The 18,667-nt window shown below is 40.5% G+C and overlaps 1 protein-coding gene across 1 annotated transcript in view; it reads left to right on the top strand.

Annotated features, from left to right (window-relative positions):
• Positions 1–18,667, top strand: part of scfd2 (sec1 family domain containing 2) — a 272,505-nt gene that overhangs the window by 50,713 nt on the left and 203,125 nt on the right. Inside the window, exon 4 of the mRNA XM_048600760.1 lies at positions 4,558–4,733. Within this exon, the coding sequence (XP_048456717.1) occupies positions 4,558–4,733 (176 nt within the window). The remainder of the gene's footprint in view (positions 1–4,557; positions 4,734–18,667) is intronic.

The raw sequence follows: 18,667 nt of genomic DNA, 5'->3' as shown, positions 1-18,667 counted from the left end.
TAGGTTCTTTGGCCTCATCTTCCAGCTCCATCCCTTAATAAAATCATATCTGATCTGATTGTGGCCTTAATTCAGTTTGTTGCTTGCCCCTCAGAACTCTTGACTCCCTTATCAATCAAACATCTCTCTAGCTTAGCCTTGAATATACTCCATGAATCAATTTTCTCTTTGGAGAAAACAATTCCAAAGATTCATGACCTTCGAGAGAGGAAAAATTCCTCCTTATCTACATTTTAAGTGGGAGAACCTTTGTTTTGCTAGCTTGCCCCCTACTTGTGGATTTATGTTTGACTGGGATCCCTTTTTATGTTTAATACTTCACCAAGTCCTATTGAATTCTGACTTGGACAAGAAACTGAGGTTGCTCCTGGCCTTGGAATTATACTCCAGTCTCAATGGGAAGGGAAAGAAAACAACCCTAGTAATTAGGCTAATATTATCTTGTCATTATAGTGTAGAGCTGGAGGAACACAGCAGGTCAGGCAGTATCAGAGGAGTAGGAGAGTCAATGTTTCGGGCCTAGACCCTTAACATTATCTTGCAAGTTTGAAACTAATGAGTGTTTTCTTAATTTGATATCCCATTGTTGTTTCTGCATTTCAATTTAAACCAAAAGTTCTGAATTTAGATTGATATAAAATGCTGCACACTTGAGCACACATAACTTTACATGACAGTTGGAGTAATTTCAATAGATCACAAGTTTATGTTGCACTATTTGCATGTTTCAGTATGAAGTGAGCTTTCCCAAATGCATGGCACCATCAAAGATGTTCTCCCATTGGTTATAACACACGCGTGGAGAGGACCTGGGTGACCTGAGTCCCCTGCATCAGAAATCTAGGTTGTTAGTGTGTCCTTGTGGTTATAAGAACACAAGAAATAGGAGCAGAAGTAGGCCGGTCAGCCCCTCAAGCCTGCTGCACCATTTAATACAATCATGGGGCTGATCTCATCTCAGCCTTATCTCCACTTTCCAGCCCACTCGCCATATGCCTTCAATCCATTACTAATTAGAAATCTGTCTACCTCCTCCTTAACCTTCCTGGCATCCGCCACACTTTGGGGGTAGTGAATTCCACAAATTCACAACACTTTGAGAGATGTAATTTCTGCAACTCCCTATCCTAAAACTATGAACTCCTGTTCTAGGTTGCCCAACATGAGGGAACATTCTTGCTGTGTCTATTTTGTAAATCTCTTCGAACATTTTATATACCTCAATTAGATCTCCTCTCATTCTTCTAAACTCCAAAGTGTATAGGCCTGAACTGCTGAATCTCTCTTCATAAGACAAACCCCTCATCTCTGGAATTAGTCTACTGAATCTCCTTGGAACTGCCTCCAATACAACTACATCAAGTAAGGGGACCAAAATTGTACACAATACTGCAGATACTGCAAAATGCCTTGTACAGTTACAGCATCATTTGCCTACTTTTGTACTCTATTCCTTTAGCAATAAATGCTAAAATATCATTTTCTGTCCTTTTATAACCTGCTGTTCCTGCATATTAATTTTCTGTGTTTCATGCACAAGGACACCTAGGTCCCTCTGCACTGAACAATCTGAAGTTCCTTTCCATTCAAATATAAGCTGTCTTTTTATTCCTTTGACTAAAATGGATAACCTCACACTTATCCACATTAAACTTCATCCACTAAATTCTGGCCCATTTGCTATGCCTATTCATAACCACAATCATTTGAAAATTTCTTATTTTTTCGTTGCAACTTAGTTTCCTATCTATAATAGTGTAATATATAATTTGATTATAGTACTTTGTATTCATGTAACCAAGACATTAATATTCGTTGTAAATATTTGGGGTCTGAGGACTGAGCCATGTGGGGTTAGATCCTACCAATAGAAAAAGACCTCTTTATTTTGACTGTCTGCTTCTATTGGTTAGCCAGTCGTCTATCCAAGCTGATAAATTATCCTGACTCCATGTGGTCTTAACTTGTGTATTACGTTTTGTGCGGCATGTTATCAAATGCCTTTTGGAAGTCCAGATTTACTACTTTGCTTGTTATATCTTTGAAGAACTCTAGCAAATTAGTCAAACCCAATTTTACCCTTCATAAAATCGTGTTGACTCCGATAGATTGCGTTTTGACTTTCCAAGTGTTCTGTTGTTATTTCCTTAAAAATGGATTCTGACAATTTCTGACTATCATTGTCCAATTACAAGTGATAAACTAAGTAACTATAGTTTCAGAGATGGTAAGAACTGCAGATGCTGGAGTCAGAGATAACACAGTGTGGAGCTGGAGGAGCACAGCAGGCCAGGCAGTGTCCGGACCCCATCCTCCCCCCCCCCCCCCCCCCCCCCCCCCCCCCCCCCCCCCTGCTCCCCGTCCTCCCTATCCCGGTCCTCCTCCCACCCCCAACCTTCGCTGTCCATGCCTCTCATGATTTGATGAACCTCTTTGAGGTCACCCCTCAGCATCTAACACTTCAGGAAAAAAGCCCCATTCTATTCAGCCCTTTCCTATAGCTTAAACCGTCTAGTCCCAGCAATATCCTTGCAAATCTGTTTTGCACCCCCTCAAGTTTAGCAACAACTTTCTTTTAGAAGGATGATCATAATTGAACGCAGTATTCTAAAATTGGCCCCACTAATGTCCTTTAGAGCTGCAGTATGACATGCCCACTCCTATACTCAGTGTTCTGACCAACGAACGCATGCGTGTCAAAAGCCTTCTTCCCACCGTGTCTACCTGCAACTCCGCTTTCAAGGAACTATGCACCTGCACCCCTACGTCTCTTCATTTGACAACACTCCCCAGGGCCCTACCATTAACTGTGTAAGTCCTGCCCTTGTTTGCCTTACCAAAATACAACGCCTCATATTAATCTAAATTAAACTCCATTTAATTAAGTAATTAAGGTAATTACAGACCAGATACTTAATTACATCAGCAACCATCCCAACACCCATAAATGGAGCTGCATCAGGACATTATTCAAACGAGCCACAACACAAACTGTAGCAACCTGGAATTGTGCAAAGCAGAACAGGAGAGTTCAGAGTTTTCAAAAGGAATGGATACCCAAAAAGCACAATCTGCCGTTACCTCCATGACAGACCACAACAGGAAGACACAACATGGCCAGACACACTAGTCACCCTACCGTACATCAGAGACATATCAGAGATGACCACAAGACTACTCCGATCCTAGGTATCACGGTAGCCCACAAACCAACAACCACCCTGCAACAGCTACTGATGAACGTAAAGGATCCCATACCCATAACCAATAAAACTAATGTAACATACAAAATACCATGCAAGGACTGTGAGAAACATTGCATAGGCCAAACTGGAAGAAAATTGACAATAAGGATACACGAACACCAACTAGCCACCAAGAGACACAACCAATTCTCACTGTTCTGAATACACACGGACAAAGAAGGACACGAATTTGACTGGGACAACACATCCATAACAGTGCAAGCCAAACAGAGACATGCCAGGGAATTCCTGGAGGCCTGGCATTCCAACCTGAACTCTGTCAACAAACACATTGAACTGGACCTGATATACAAACCACTGAAAAACAGAACCGCAAGTGATGCCAACTACCCCAGCAAACCGAGGCATATAAATAACAAGCGGCACAGAACACCAATGCTTCACCGCAGGCGCACTGAAGATGTTACCTAGCAGGGTGAAGAAACATCTGCAATCAAACATATTGATTCGGCGAGCAAGTCTACAACCTCAAAAAGCAAGCCTGTATACCACCCTCTGTCTCCTACCTTCAAGTCATTTTTGTATCCAATTGGCTAGCTCCCTGGTTCCCATGTGATTTAACCTCACTAACCAGTTTACTATGCATGGAGCATTCTTGTTAAGCAAGGGAATCTGAGGTTATCTGGGGTATGTGGTAATGTGGAATTGAAAACACAAACAGATCAGCCATGATCTTATTGGTGCAGCTGGCTCAAGAGGCCAAATGGCCTACTTATGCTCTTAATTCATGCTTTTATTTGAGCCATGAGCACTCATTTGCCTTTTCTAAGATGGATGTTAAAATTTCCATAACACTGTTTGAAGAAGAACCTGACATTTTTCCCAATGTCCTGGCCAATGATTGTACTTGCAAAAGTAGATGATGTGTTCATTTGATATTTTTATGTGACAGCTTGCTGCACCTACAAAACAACAGTGATACTTTTCAAAAAGTAATTGGTATAATGCCCATCGTCTAAATGAGGAAATAATTCGTCCTTCTGTACCCTCAGCAAATCATAGCCTTTGTATTTTGTTTGACCATATATGATGATTGTTTAAAAAAAAAGTTTTCATATGTCCAATTAAATTTACAAAGGCTGTGGAATTGTGGTTGCACAAATGGTATGCTAGCTTTTGCAGTTAGGTATTGGACATCAGAGGACATTCACAGCTTTAACTACAATAATGTTCTTGATCTAAACTTTTTTTTTTCCATTTTAGCCATCACTTCAAAGGAGGCCAACTGACCAAAGATGTACCAAATTAATTTTAAATTTACTTTTGCTTCCATGCATTTTTTTTTCTACAGGTAGAGTCACACCTGAACAGCTTAACTCCTATGCCCAATTATTTAAAAGAAATTTACAAGCTTTGGAGAATCATTGTGGGCTCTTGCAACTTAGCATGGCAACAATGCAGACATTGGGACATCCGTGCTACTCAAAATGGGACAATTTCCTAGCTTTTGAAAGGCTGCTGTTACAGGTATGTTGTTATTCATTTTTTTTTCTTTCAGTCTCTATTTCAATGTTTCCTGCACCATGAAATAAAACTGAAAAGATGAATCTGGTATGCATTTTAGAAAGATCTTGGCATAGGATGGAAAATTTGGCCCCATATCATCCAGCGACCTTAACCCTTGAAGTTCATGGCTGAGAATTGAATTAGACTATGGTTATTTTATAAAATCAGATCTGGCAAATGCATAATGGACACTCAGTACAGATCCAACTCCTTCAACTGAATAACAGAAAAAATAGATGGAAGAGTTTGAAGCTGCTCCATGATATGCTGTGCTGATATTACACTGCTCTCAAATTTCTATTCAGCGATACAAATATAATGAGATAGTGACAGGCAAGAAGAAAAATTGGTTGGAACATGAAAGCAAAATATGTCTGTTATCGGTGGCTTCAATGAAGTGGTGGCAGTATGATCTCTTTCCGAAGTGCAGATGAAGGGAAGATTTTCCTTGTCTGTTGGGTGCAGAGAGGAGGAATGAACTGATTGTCTTGATTTTTAACTGATTTTTGCAAAGGAATTACTGTTTGGGTAACAATAATGTGACTGAAATAAATTAGTAGAAACAATTAACCAAGCGCCATTTAAAATATTTGTGTATGGAATGTTATATTTAGGGTAAATGCTCTGCCCAATTCTCATAGTTCTCATTGACTTGACCGCCAAATTTGAGTGGGCACAGGCATATATTTGATTGAAAATGGCCACTCTTATTATTTGGAATAAGCTGGAGAAATAATAAGTAACAAAGTGCAACAATTGTGATTGCCTTAGAATACATCACAAAAAAGAATAATTGGGAAGATCCTGCAATTTGAATAATTATTCAAATAGTGGATATATTGCCACTTGCCTGCTGACTACAGCAAGATCTGTTAGCTGCAGGAGTTCAAGTCAGTGCCTTCCCACCACATTCTTGAGGGTGATTGGCAATGAACAAGAAATGCTGACCTTGCCAGTGATGCTCAAATCCCATGACTTCTTCTTTTGTTTTCTTTTCTTTCTATCTCTCCTACATCTTCCTTTTCCCAGTGGCTGGACCCGGAGGACTAAAATGCATCTGCTCATACAAAATTAGATTGAATTGAGGAAACCATGGCCTCTGCCACATTGCCAGCTGATTACATCAGTTGAAAGGTGGTCACTGGTGTTGCCCTCCAGGCCTGAAACCCAGTATCTAAAGATCAGTGCAGAAAACCTTGGAGCAAGATCAGTTGAGAAGCTGTCTAAATTCTCTGAGGTTCATTACCCACATCCCTAGCAACGACATCAAAAATTAAAAAGTAAAGTATTTTTCCTGGGAACCTTGGTGTTTACTTACTTCCTCTCACTTTAGCAGGACCGTGAATGCCATCCCACAGGTCTGTATCCCAAATTGATGCAACTCCCTGCCAAAGGTTGAGATGTTGTTATGACCCAATGGGTAGTGCTGTAAATCAAGTTCCATTATTTCCAGAGCCATACCAAATGTCATTTTGTTTTAAAGCTACATGCAGTACCTCCGTTTACGTGATCTTCAGACCAAGGTTGGCAGAAAGCATGGACCAGGTTTCTGTACTGTACAAAACTTATTCATTACATGTAATTAGACTATAGCTACAGATAAATCCATCTGGTTCACTAATGGCCTTGAGGGAAGGAAATCTGTGATCCTCACCTGGTCTGACCTACAAAACCACATCAAAGTGGTGACTCTCAACTGCCCTCTAAAATAACTTTGCAAGCCACTGAGCTATATCAATCACTACAAAGTCTCAAAAAAGAAAGGAGATTGGCACTAGAAACAACAATGGCAAAAACAGCCCTGTCAACCTTACTATCAGCTGGAGGCCAGTGCCAAAATTGGGAGAGCTGTCTCACAGACTAATCAAGCAACAGCCTGACACAGTCATACTTGGGGAATCATATCTTAGTGTCCCAGATGCCACCGTCACCATCGCTAGATATCTCCTGTCCCACCGTCAGGACAGACTTAGCAGAGGTGGCGGCACAGTGGTATACGGTCAAGAGGGAGTTGCCTTTGGAGTCCTCAGCATAGATGCCAGACCCCATGAAGTCTCATGGCTTTAGGTTAAATGTGGGGAAAGGAAAGCGCCTCCTGATTACCATGTACTATCTTCCCTTGGCTGATAAATCAGTACCCCTCCATGTTGAACAACTTGGAGGAGCACTGAGGGTAGCAAGGGCACCAAATTTACTCTGGGTGGGGGATTTCAATATCCACCACCAAGAGTGGCTCGGCAGCAGCACTACAGATTGGACTGGCCCCAAAGGAGATAGCTGCTGGACTGAATCTGTAGCAAATGGTAAGGGAACTAACAAGAGGGTAAAAACACACTTGACCTTGACCTTATCCTTACCAATCTGCCAGTTGCAGATGCATCCGTCTATGACAGTATTGATAAGAGTGACCACTGCACGGTCCTTGTGGAGATGAAGTTCCGCCTTCACATTGAGAATACCCTCCATCATATCGTGTGATTCTGTCACCATGCTGAATGGGACGGATTTCAAACAGATCTAGCAACCCAAAACTGGGCATCCATGAGGCGCTGTGGGCCATCAACAGCAGCCGAATTGTCAGCAGCAGCACAATGTACAACCTCACGACCCAGCATATCCCCCACTCAACCATTAACAGCAAGCCAGGGGAACAACCCTGTCTCAATGGAAAGTGTGGGAGGGTATGCCAGGAGGAGCACCAGGCATACCTAAAAGTGAGGTGTCAACCTGGTGAAGCTACCAAACAGGAACAGCAGAAGCAGCAAGTGATAGACAGGACTAAGTGATCCCATAAGACCATAAGACATAGGAGCTGAAATTAGGCCATTCGGCCCATCGAGTCTGCTCCTCCATTCAATCATGGCTGATAAGTTCCTCAACCCCATTCTCCCACTTTCTCCGTGTAACCCTTGATCCCCTTCATAAACAAGAATCTATCTATCTCAGTCTTAAATGTACTCAATGACCTGACCTCCACAGCCTTCTGAGGCAGTGAATTCCATAGATTCACCACTCTCTGCCTGAAGTAGTTTCTCCTTATCTCCGTTCTAAAAGGTCTTCCCTTTACTCTAAGGCTGTGCCCTCAGGTCCTAGTCTCTCCTACCAATGAAAGCATCTTCCCAACATCCACTCTGTCCAGGCCATTCAGTGTTCTGTAAGTTTCAAATAGATCCCCCCTCATCCTTCTGAACTCCAATGAGTATAGTACCAGAGTTCTCAAACGTTCCTCATATGTTAACCTCAGTGCTCCTCCAAGTTGTTTAACAGAGGGGTAATGATTCATCAGCCAAGGGAAGATGATACATGGTAATCAGGAGGAGGTTTCCTTTCCCTACATTTAAAATGTTCATAACCAAAGGATCACATCCAAACTCTGCAGTGTGACCACATCGAGTCATGATGGTGATGGACAATTAAACAACTTACTGGAGGAGGAAGCTCCACAAATATCCCCAACCCCAATGATAGAAGAATGTAATGCATCAGTGTAAAAGACAAGGCTGAAGCATTCGCAGCAATCTTCAGCCAGATGTAGCAAGTGGATGGCCCATCTTGGCCTCCTCCAGAGGTCCCCAGCATCACAGGTGCCAATTTTCAACCGATTTGATTCACTCCATTCCACATGATATCCAGAACAGTTGGAGGCACTGGATAGTGCAAAGGCTGTGGGCCATGCGACATTCTAGCAATAGTACTGAAGACTTGTTTTCAAGAACTTGCTGCTCCCCTAGCAAAGCTCTTCTGGTACAGACACAAGCTAGCATCTACCCAACAATGTACAAAATTGCCCAAATATTTCCTCTGCACGTTAAAGCAGGACGAATCCAACCTGGCCAAATACTGCCCCATTGGTCTACTCTCAATCATCGGTAAAGTGATGAAAGGTGCCATCAACGGTGCTACCAAGAAGGACCTGCTCAGTAGCAGCAGTGTGTACCATCCACAAGATGCACTGCGGAAATTCACCAAAGATCCTCAGACTGCACCTTCCAAGCCCATGACCACTTTCAACTGGAAGGACAAGGGCGGCAGATACATGGGAACACCATCACTTACAAGTTCCCCTCCAAGCCTCTCATCATCCTAACTTGGAAATATATTGCTATTCCTTCACTGTCACTGAGTCAAAATGCTGGAATACCCTCCCTAAGGGCATTGTGGGTTTATGCCCAGCAAATGAACTGGAGGATTCAAGAAAACAGCTCACGACTACCTTCACAAGGGCCATAAATGTTGGCCAGCAATGCCCATGCCCTACAAGTGAAAAAATAATTTAAAAAGGTATAAACCATTGGCATCTAACACTACAAACTAAAATTCTAATCCCCTTATAAATGCCCCTACACACACACACTGTTTCTTTCATGCGCACAGAAAAATCGGGCAAATAGCTTAATGACAGAAGTAGAGAAACACTGGCAAGTCAATCTGGTGGTCTTTGTTTTCTGATTTCAATGTTGAGATGATCCTTCTTTGGCAAGCCAGGCCCTTGGTATTCAGTTGACTTTGGAAGCTTCCACTGATTTGTAAGAGGTACAGTGCGATTGATTCACTTGGAAAGTATGTCTGATGAATTCAGTTCAAAAGTTACAGCTACTGCTGCATGAACGTTTACTAGTTTTCTTCAAGTATAAACTGAAATTTGTTTCTGCAGAGAACTGGCAGCTTCTGCTAAGGAGAACAACAGTGCACCCTTGTGTGCCTTTCTCTTTCTGTATATCTATGTTTCTGTAATTTGTTTCCAGTTCCAACCTGCTCAGTTAGCTGAGATTCAATCAGCTTTAAGAATTCCTGTAAACAACTCCTCAACTCTCAAACAGTTACACATTGCAGGAGTCCATTGCCACAGAAAATAGAGTTCACAATAGGTATCGAATTCCTTGTTGTGAAATTATGCAGTCTTCCTGATAAATCCAAAAACAGTTCTTTCTCTTGCAGTTTTCAAGACACACAAAAATAAAAAGACACAGTTTTTATAATGCATAGCTGCAGCAGCAGTATCTACTAGTGTCCTCGACCCAACCATCTTCAATTCCTTCATCAAAGCTTGGCCTTTAAGGGAATTTTCAGGCTGGTGATTGTCCATATACAACAAGATCTAGGCTTGGGCCAGTAAGGGGCAAGTAACATTCGCACTACGCAAGTGCCATGCACTGACCATTCCCAGCAAGAGAGTGCCGAATCATTTCCCTTTGACATTAAACAACAGTGCCATCACTGAGTACCCCACTCTCAATAACCTATATGTTACCATTGAACAAAAAGTGAACAGGACCAACCAACGTAAACAGCAAGAACTACAGATGCTGGAATCAGAGTCAGACCTGACCCAAAATGTCGACACTCCTGCTCCTCTGATGCTGTCTGACCTGCTGTGTTCCTCCAGCTCCACACTGTATTGACCCAGTCATGTAAATATGGTCACTTTAAAAGTAGGTCAGAGGCCAGGAATTCTTAAGTGAGAAATCAATTATTGCATTCAGGATGGATGATATCTTGGAAAGATCATCAAATAAGGCCCATATAGCACTCTCCCAGTATAATAGTGGAGTTTCAGCTTTGATTTTCATACTGAAACCTTGCTGTGGGACTTGAACCCAGAATCTTGTGACTTAGACAACAGTGCTACCATCTAGGCCAAGGCTAACATGCCAAATGGAGATGGTCTTTGCCTGAAACTTGTGTTCCATACATATCTCTTGCCGCTGACCATTCCAAACCTCAATGTTGTGAGTATGTCTTATGAGAAAATGCATTAGACTAAGGACTGTGGCAAAGTTCTTACTTTGAATAATTTTACATGTAAATCAGAATGCAATTTTTTGAATTGAGCCTGAAGACAGACATGCTGATGAAGTAGCAAAATAAGATTTGCTGGACTGATACCAGAAGGGAGAGATTACAGTAAGTGCTCCCCATTGTAAACCAAAATTAGAACTATTTGATTGATATCAATATACAGTAAGATGTCCACAAATAAATGCAGTGCAGAATTCAGGGGAAACTTCTTTTCCTCAGCAAGTGGTCAGAATGCAGGAAGAGGCAAATAATATGAATGCATTTAAGGAGAATCTTAGTGAGCATGTAAGGTAATTTTTGCTGATACAGTTTGAAAAGAAAGCATGGAAGAATATTTGATTGAAACATAAATGCTGACAAGACTGATTGGACTGAATGGCTGTTATTCTACCATGCATTTAATGTACTAAGTCTTCATCAGTGTCATCCCACATGACTTATTTGAGGTACACTAATGTTAAACGCTTGTGCAAAAGAAAAATGAGAAATTGAGAATGATTTTTCTCCTTTTTGGCAAAGATTTTCTCCCTTTCTCCTACAAACTAGTTCTGTCAGAAAAATTGAGAGGAATTAGGTTGGCTCCTTCTCTGAATATGCTTTAACTTTAGAAATATACCTGTTTACCATTTAGTACTTCCTATTCATTAGACTTCTAAGGTTCATATTCATTCTGAATCATGCTGTCATGATACTGCAGCTGAAATCCTATTTATTTTAGCAGTCACAATCACTTCTTGGTCTCATGATCAGGAGCACACTTTTTTTCCTTTTTTGATTTAATATTTCTGTCTTTTTTTTGTGTGTGACGCATTTGTTCCTGCTGACAAATTGACAGGAAGACAGTGGGTTGAGAATATGCATGCTTTGCTAACCAGTCTTTTTTTCTGGGCACTTTGCTTAGCTAACTAAGTGTTTCATTTCTGCCCATCTCTTTCAATGCATTTCAAAACAGTAAGTCTTCAGAAGTTATGGCAATCATCTCTAAGAATCTCACTGTCAAATTCCACATGTCCTTGTAGCAGCGAATATCTAGATGCTAAAGAGATTTTGACCATTAGGTAGCTCACTCTACAGTAATTCTTTGGTATACAACTATCATCTGTCTGATGAACATGGCCGAGCCGTGAAGACATTATTGGCTTAGCAATGAATGTGTGCTGATGGAACTAGCACACTGCAGGACCTCTGAGCTGGTGACCTTAACCTGCTAAGGGTCTGAGATAACAAAGATTGTAATTTTTCAACTTTTTCTCTTGCCTAGTAAATATTATCCCAATCTCATCATTTGTTCTGGAACTGGCACTTAACACAACACAGCACATGTTGCCTGAATTTTAGAGGAAGCTTGTCTGGTCAGTGTGACCGAGATAATTCAAGCAGATCAGTACAATGAAGACAATAGATATAAAGAAATTTTTTCGAAGTATCATTGCAAACTACATTTATTTAAGTAAAGTTCAGATTGTGCATATTGTATGATAATGAAGTTAGATGAAGAAAAACAATCTAAGGTTTGAGTGAAACATAAATTCTTGCATGCTGTAGTTGGACTGAATGCTTTGTTTTTGTACTTTGTAACCTAAATAATCCAATGCACAAAAAAGCAGTTAACGTTTCTAATTTGAAGAGCCAAATCAGACTCTCTGAACAAATGCTGCAAGAATTGCTGAGTTTCTCAAATATTTTCTGTTACTATTTCAGTTCATTCGTTGATTATTTTTTAAAATAATTGTAATTTTTCAAATTTTAGCAATAGCTGGCTGAGAAACATTCTTGTGAGCTACATGTTGCTTTGATTTGCTGCATGTCTTTAAAGATGATGGGATCACAAATTTTTCAAACACGTTCTCATTACAATTATAGAAGACTACACGAGCTATGTACTGCTCACCTTTTCAAAATTTCTGTTTTAAAGTTATATAAAAAATCTTGAGTCAAAGAAAATATTTATTTGGAAATGAATATTTCATTTAATTTTAAGCCAGTATTCTGTAAAAAAAAACCAAAGAACTGTGGATGATGGAAATCAGAAACAAACCCACCTTGGTCCACTCCTCTTCCACACCATGTATCTCCACAGCCCCGCAGCACCTTCCCCTGCAGTCGCAGAAGATGTAACAGCTGCCCACTTACTACTTCTCTCCTCTTTACCCCCTACTCACTATACAAGGCCCCAGACACATCTTCCAGGTGAACCAGCAGTTTACCTGCACTTGACTCGATCTAGTCTACTGTATTTGCTGTTCACAATGTGGTCTGCTGTACACTGCAGAGAAAAAACAGACTGGGTGACTGAGATGCAGGACACCTACGTTCTGTCCTCAAAATGACCCTGAGCTTCATGTTGCCCACAACTTCAACACACCGCCCTGTTCCCTGGCTAACATCTGTTTCTCAGGCTTGCTGTAGTACTTCAGCGAAACTCAGCGCATGTTGGAAGAACAACACCTTATTTTCAGCTTTGAAACCCTACAACCTTCTGGACCCAATATTGAGTTTAATAATTTTAGGCCTAAGCACCTTCTGCCTTGCCCTTATCCCAGCCCCTACAACGTATGGCCTTGTCATCAATTGGGCTGCTGCCACAAACAGCCCATTGTCAACCACAAACAGTCCCCATTAGCAGCTATTCATTCTCCCAGGCTGACCTTTACCCATTCCTTTGTCTGCCCAACTGTGCTTCTCTCTCTCTGGGTTCCATCTCTACCGACTCCTTCCTCTTCACCCCCATCCCTTCTCCAGCATATATACCAATCTTTTTGTGGCTGCAATCAATTCTGAAGAAGGGTCACTGGATCTGAAACATTAACTCTACTTTCTCTCCACAGATGCTGCCAGATCTGTTGAGTCTTTCTGATTTTGATTTTGTACATCTTTGTTGCTTTTTCAAATCTTGACTCCATATTGAATATGAGCAATTTTTTTTTTATAAATGAGCATTTGCACTTTCTTTTATAATAAACCCTCAACTAACTTTACTGTTATTAATTTTTGTAATTTGTATACTTTATATTCATTTCATAAGAGCTCATTTTGCAAAGTCATGGGAAATTTGATCAAGATTGATTTAAAATGTTAGGGCGTAAAGTTGGCTAATAACCACCAGCTTTTTTCTACATTTGAATCAACATCAAGGGGCAGGGAACCTTCTGTGTTTCTCTCAAAAGAAATTGTATTCGTCATGGAGTAAAATTTACCTAACTTGATGGAGATTCAGTGGAATTTTTAAAAAAAAAGTTTCATTTTTTGTTTAATGCAAATTGTAAGAAATGGAGAAAGAGACAGTTGCAGAAAACCAATCCTATTAAAAATGCTGCAAAAATGAAAAGGGTTTTGGACAGCTGTAAAAGTAGTGGCGAAGTCTTTTTCAGTTAAAACTGAAGCCCTGAAATAAGGATTGCATGGATCTTATGAGAGATTTGGCTGAATAAGCTTGTTGACCCAAGTTATGGATGTCATACTAAAAGGATAATATGCTTCTGCTTTCACTACCAATGAGGATGTTCACACAGTAGTGAATAGAGTTATTCTGAAAATTGCTGTAACTTGGAAAATGTTACTCCAGGTTGATGGAATATCTGGACCTAATACTGCATAGCCCATTTTGCTGATTGAAATGGCAGTGGTTTATGTGAAGTATTCACTCATATTTAGTTGACCTTTGATCTATGGGATGTTGTTTGCAGTGGACTGGAACAATGCTTGTGTGGTCTATATTTAAGAAAGGGAATAAATTGTTGCCTTAGAATGATCAACTTGTTACTCTAAAATCAAGTGTAGAGAAGAAACGAGAAGGGTTCTGATAAGAATTCTTAGAGGAGACAAAATTTGCGCATAATAGCAATCTTTCAGGCGCAATACTGATTTTCTGAAATCTTCGTGTAAGCAGCTACGTAACTGTTTGTCATGGTTTCAAGATATGGTATTGGTTATCAGAAGTTATTCTGAAGAGGAAATTGATAACGCTCGTATCAGGAGGCTGCTATAAATTGAGCCAGGTCACAAAAGTAATCCTGCAGCCTTTATGCTGAAATTGTTGTCCCACATCGTATTAGCATTGAAGTTAAGCATTTAGTTGATAATTAGAAATTTAGGTTTGTGGGTGGCATTTCTAGGATAAGTGTGATGTGATGGATGGGAAGGGAAACTCTGAACTTTTGTATGCAATGCCAAGGTATCTTATCAAATGTTAGGACTGGAGAATGGATATTAGCTGATAATTCATTGAAGGCCCAAAAGTACTAGAATGGCAAGTGTGAATTGAGGTTATAGTGCTCAAACAGAATAATATAAAGCTCCTTTACTTGAGCAATGCAACACCTAGACATAGTTGTATACAGGAGTATAGTGTACAGTGTTGTCCCACACATGTTGTGAAAACAAAGCAGCCTGCTTGATGGCATCCCACCTATCAACTACAGCATGTACTTCCTATACACCACCAATACAGAATGGCAGTAGTGCTTACAGTTTACAAGATGCTCTGCAGCTAGCAAAGTTCCATTATCACTGACTAAATACTGGACCTCTACCATCTGGAAGGTCCAGGGTAGCAGATGCTTAGGAACATCATCACCTACAAATTCCCCTCCAAAATAAATATCATCCTGATTTCGAACTATATCATCAGTCTTCACAATTGCTGGGTCACAATCCTGGAACTCCCCACTTGCACTCTGGGTGTCCCTCTGTGCCAAGAGCAGCAGTTTTCAAGAAGGCAGTTCACTGGCTACCTTCTGCAGGGCAATTAAGAATGGCCAGTAAATGCTGGCTGAACTAGCAACAGCCATGATTAATGCATTTTAAAAAAGAGCTTCTCAGCAAGTTTAAGAGGGTAATCAAAATGATTGCTCAGTTTTAATAAATTAGCATGACAGGCTTTGAGTTTGTGCTGCGGTCCCAGATGCCTGGCCCCACCCTGACCCAAGCACAGGGCCTCTGGCCCTGACCCATGCAAGAAAAGTCCTAGGCCACAATTATTGGACACTGACGTACACATCTGTACAGGGCTCTGCCAGAAAGTACTTTCTTTACTTAATGGTCCCACACAATTTCTCTCTTGCTATTGTCATTTACTGCAAGAATATGTCAAAATGTCAGCAGCCACAAAACCGACTCCCACTGGACCTGATTGTACAGATGCTGGCAGTATCTAGTATCTCATCCAGTGGCTTTTTTAGTAAGTAATTCTACACATGGTCAAGGGCTGTTGCTGGTGAGGGAGAAGAGGAGCTTCACATCTGAACCTGAAGCCCTCACAAAAGGGCCACACATGTTCTTTCAGTAGTTATGGAATCTTTTACAAATAATATCCTCATCAGGATATCGACTGGCTGTTTATATTTACACTTGGTGTGAATTTTGTCTAAAATGTCACCTTCAAGTTGATGTTTCTGTCAAGAGTATAATGTGTCCTGGGCTAATCATATGCAAGTGTATTAAACAATGAGAATAATTGGATAACATTTTACTGTTGCATTGCTATTCAGTTAAATACTTTTCCACATCTGGAGTTGTGTATATAATCGCTGTGCATAAGTAATAATTTAATAAATCTGATATTCTTCGTTTTTGTATAGAATTGAATTTGAATCAGAACAATCCTTACCTGGAGTCAAATGTATTGCATTCCTAAACAACATATTTACTGAAGAATGGAAGATTAATTCCTCTTTTCAAACTATAGTCGGGGAGATGTTTTCCATTACTGTATTATTGGTGACAGACATAATGACGACTTTTCAATCTGTAGTGTAAATGGCTTGTGGTTTGAATGCTTTATTTCACTCGTGATGGAATTTATTTATAAGCATGACATCCAGTTTGAAAGCATCTGTATATAGTTAACAAAATTTGTGTTTATACACGTAAGGTATTGATGCAAGTAAACAGTACAGATTATATCATGTTACAGTTCTTCAAGAAAGGTCAGAATGTTATCTGTTCAAAAATAACCCATGTGATTGTGTATTCCTGGTTTTAAAAAATTGCATAAACATACAAAAAAATCAAAACATTTTGTTGAATTATGCTTTTATTTGAAAATATTATTCTACTTTATCTTCTTCAAATTTTCTTCCATAACGTTTAGTTATTTTTGGACATTGTCTCTCTCTGCAAGAAGCCAGAGGGCATTGAATCCATAGAATTCCTACAGTGTGGAAACAGGCCATTTGGCCCAACAAGTTCACACTGCCCCTCCAAACAGCATCCCACTCTGACTCATTCACCTATCCCTGCATTTCCTCATGTCTAACCCAAATATTCCTGGACACTATGGGCAATTTAGCATGGACACTCCACCTACCCTGCACATCTTTGGACAGGTAGATAAAGTGGTTAAGAAGGCATAAGGGATACTTGCCTTTATTAGCTGAGGCAAAGAGTTTAAGAGCAGGGAGCTTAAGCTGGAACTGTATTAAAAGTTGGCTAGGCCGCAGCTAGAGTATTGTGTGCGGTTGTGGAATGCACATTATAGGAGAGATGTGATTGCACTGGAGAGGATGCGGAGATTTACCAGAACTTTGCCTGGGCTGGGGAATTTTAATTTTGAAGAGAGTTTGGACAGACTAAGGCTGTTTTTCTGAGAGCAGCAGACCCTGAGGGGGGTACATGATTGAGATGTGTAAAATTTGAGGGGCACCGATAGGGTAGACTGGTAGAGCGATTAATGACCAGGGCAGAGATTTAAGGTAAAGGGCAGGAGGTTTAGCAGCAATGTGAGGAAAATTTATTTCACCAAGAGTGTGGTGGGAATCCAGAACTCAGTAGCTTTAAGTGTGGTAGAGGCAGAAACCCTCAACATTTAGGAAGTATTTTGATGCTAAAGTGTATGAGCTATGGCCCAAGTGCTGGAAAATGGGATTAGAATCGTTCGGTGGTTATTTTTGATGGACATGAATTCAACGGGCTGAAAGGCCTTTTTCTGTGTTGTTGACCTTCTACAATTCTGTATCACACAACATTTTCTTATTTAAAGGGTGGACTAAGTTCCTGCTTTTAGACCACAAAAGCAAAATACTGTGGATGCTGGAAATATGGAAATACCTACTCAACAGAACCTTTTTTATGCAATTACAGCAGATGCAGTACTTTCTGTGTGTTTCAGGAGTCGCAGGGAAAAACGCTTCTGAAGGATCTCCATGCTATGAATGTAGACATTGTCACGGTTGGGGCCAAATTGGGAAGGCCTGAATGTGGACTGTAGTCCATTGGGGATGATCTGGTTCCGTAGGCAGGTACTAAGAAAGGTGATGTGGCTGTAGTACCTGGTTTGCTTCAGGACATGGTCGAGCAGTTTCAAAGCTGAAGAGATTGCGAGAGAGTTGCAGTGGGAGAGAGATCCCCTGAGGTTTGTCTGGAGGGAGGAGGGTAACTTCTTCAGGGTAGGCATCCTTAGAAAAGGTTCGCAGTGGGGTTAAAATTGTATCAGAGGTAGTAGGAACTGCAGATGCTGGAAAATCTGAGACAACAAGGTGCAGAGCTGGATGACCACAGCAGGCCAAGCAGCATCATAGGAGCAGTAAGGCTGACGTTTCGGGCCTAGACCCTTCATCAGATGCCCTCCAACCTATTAGAGACCTCCGCTTTACTTTACATCTAGACTCCAAGCCATAGCTTGCTTTCTGTCCGTCGATGCTGCCTGATCCATTGTGATCGCCAGCATTTTTTGTTTTGCGTCATGGTTAGACGATAACTATGACCATTTTATAAAAAAAACACTTCAATCCATAAAAGTCACAGGTAATAAAATCTGATTCTGGAATTCAAAAATCAACAGTTCATATTTTATCATTGTCTTTCTAAGATACATCATTAATCCTTAACTAAAATGTGGAATCAAAGAACACTGATGATCTAGCAATGGCCTTTCCCATTAATGTTATTCAGTATTGACTTGTTTTTTTTTGCCTGCCCAATAAAATATTTATTTGTTAGGAATATGATTCTGTGATCCATGATGCTTTGTCATTTAATCAAAAGCTTTATCAAGTCATAGTGACTCTGATAAAATATAAGTAATGACAAAGAAATGCGCCCAACAATTGAATAAATTTGGAAAGGAAAGTGCAATTTTTAAAACCATTTTTTCTGAA

This window comes from Rhincodon typus, chromosome 1 (assembly GCF_021869965.1).
Source record: "Rhincodon typus isolate 14 chromosome 1, sRhiTyp1.1, whole genome shotgun sequence".
In the NCBI taxonomy this organism is placed as follows: Eukaryota; Metazoa; Chordata; class Chondrichthyes; order Orectolobiformes; family Rhincodontidae; genus Rhincodon; species Rhincodon typus.
This window is presented reverse-complemented; position numbering and strand designations above follow the sequence as displayed.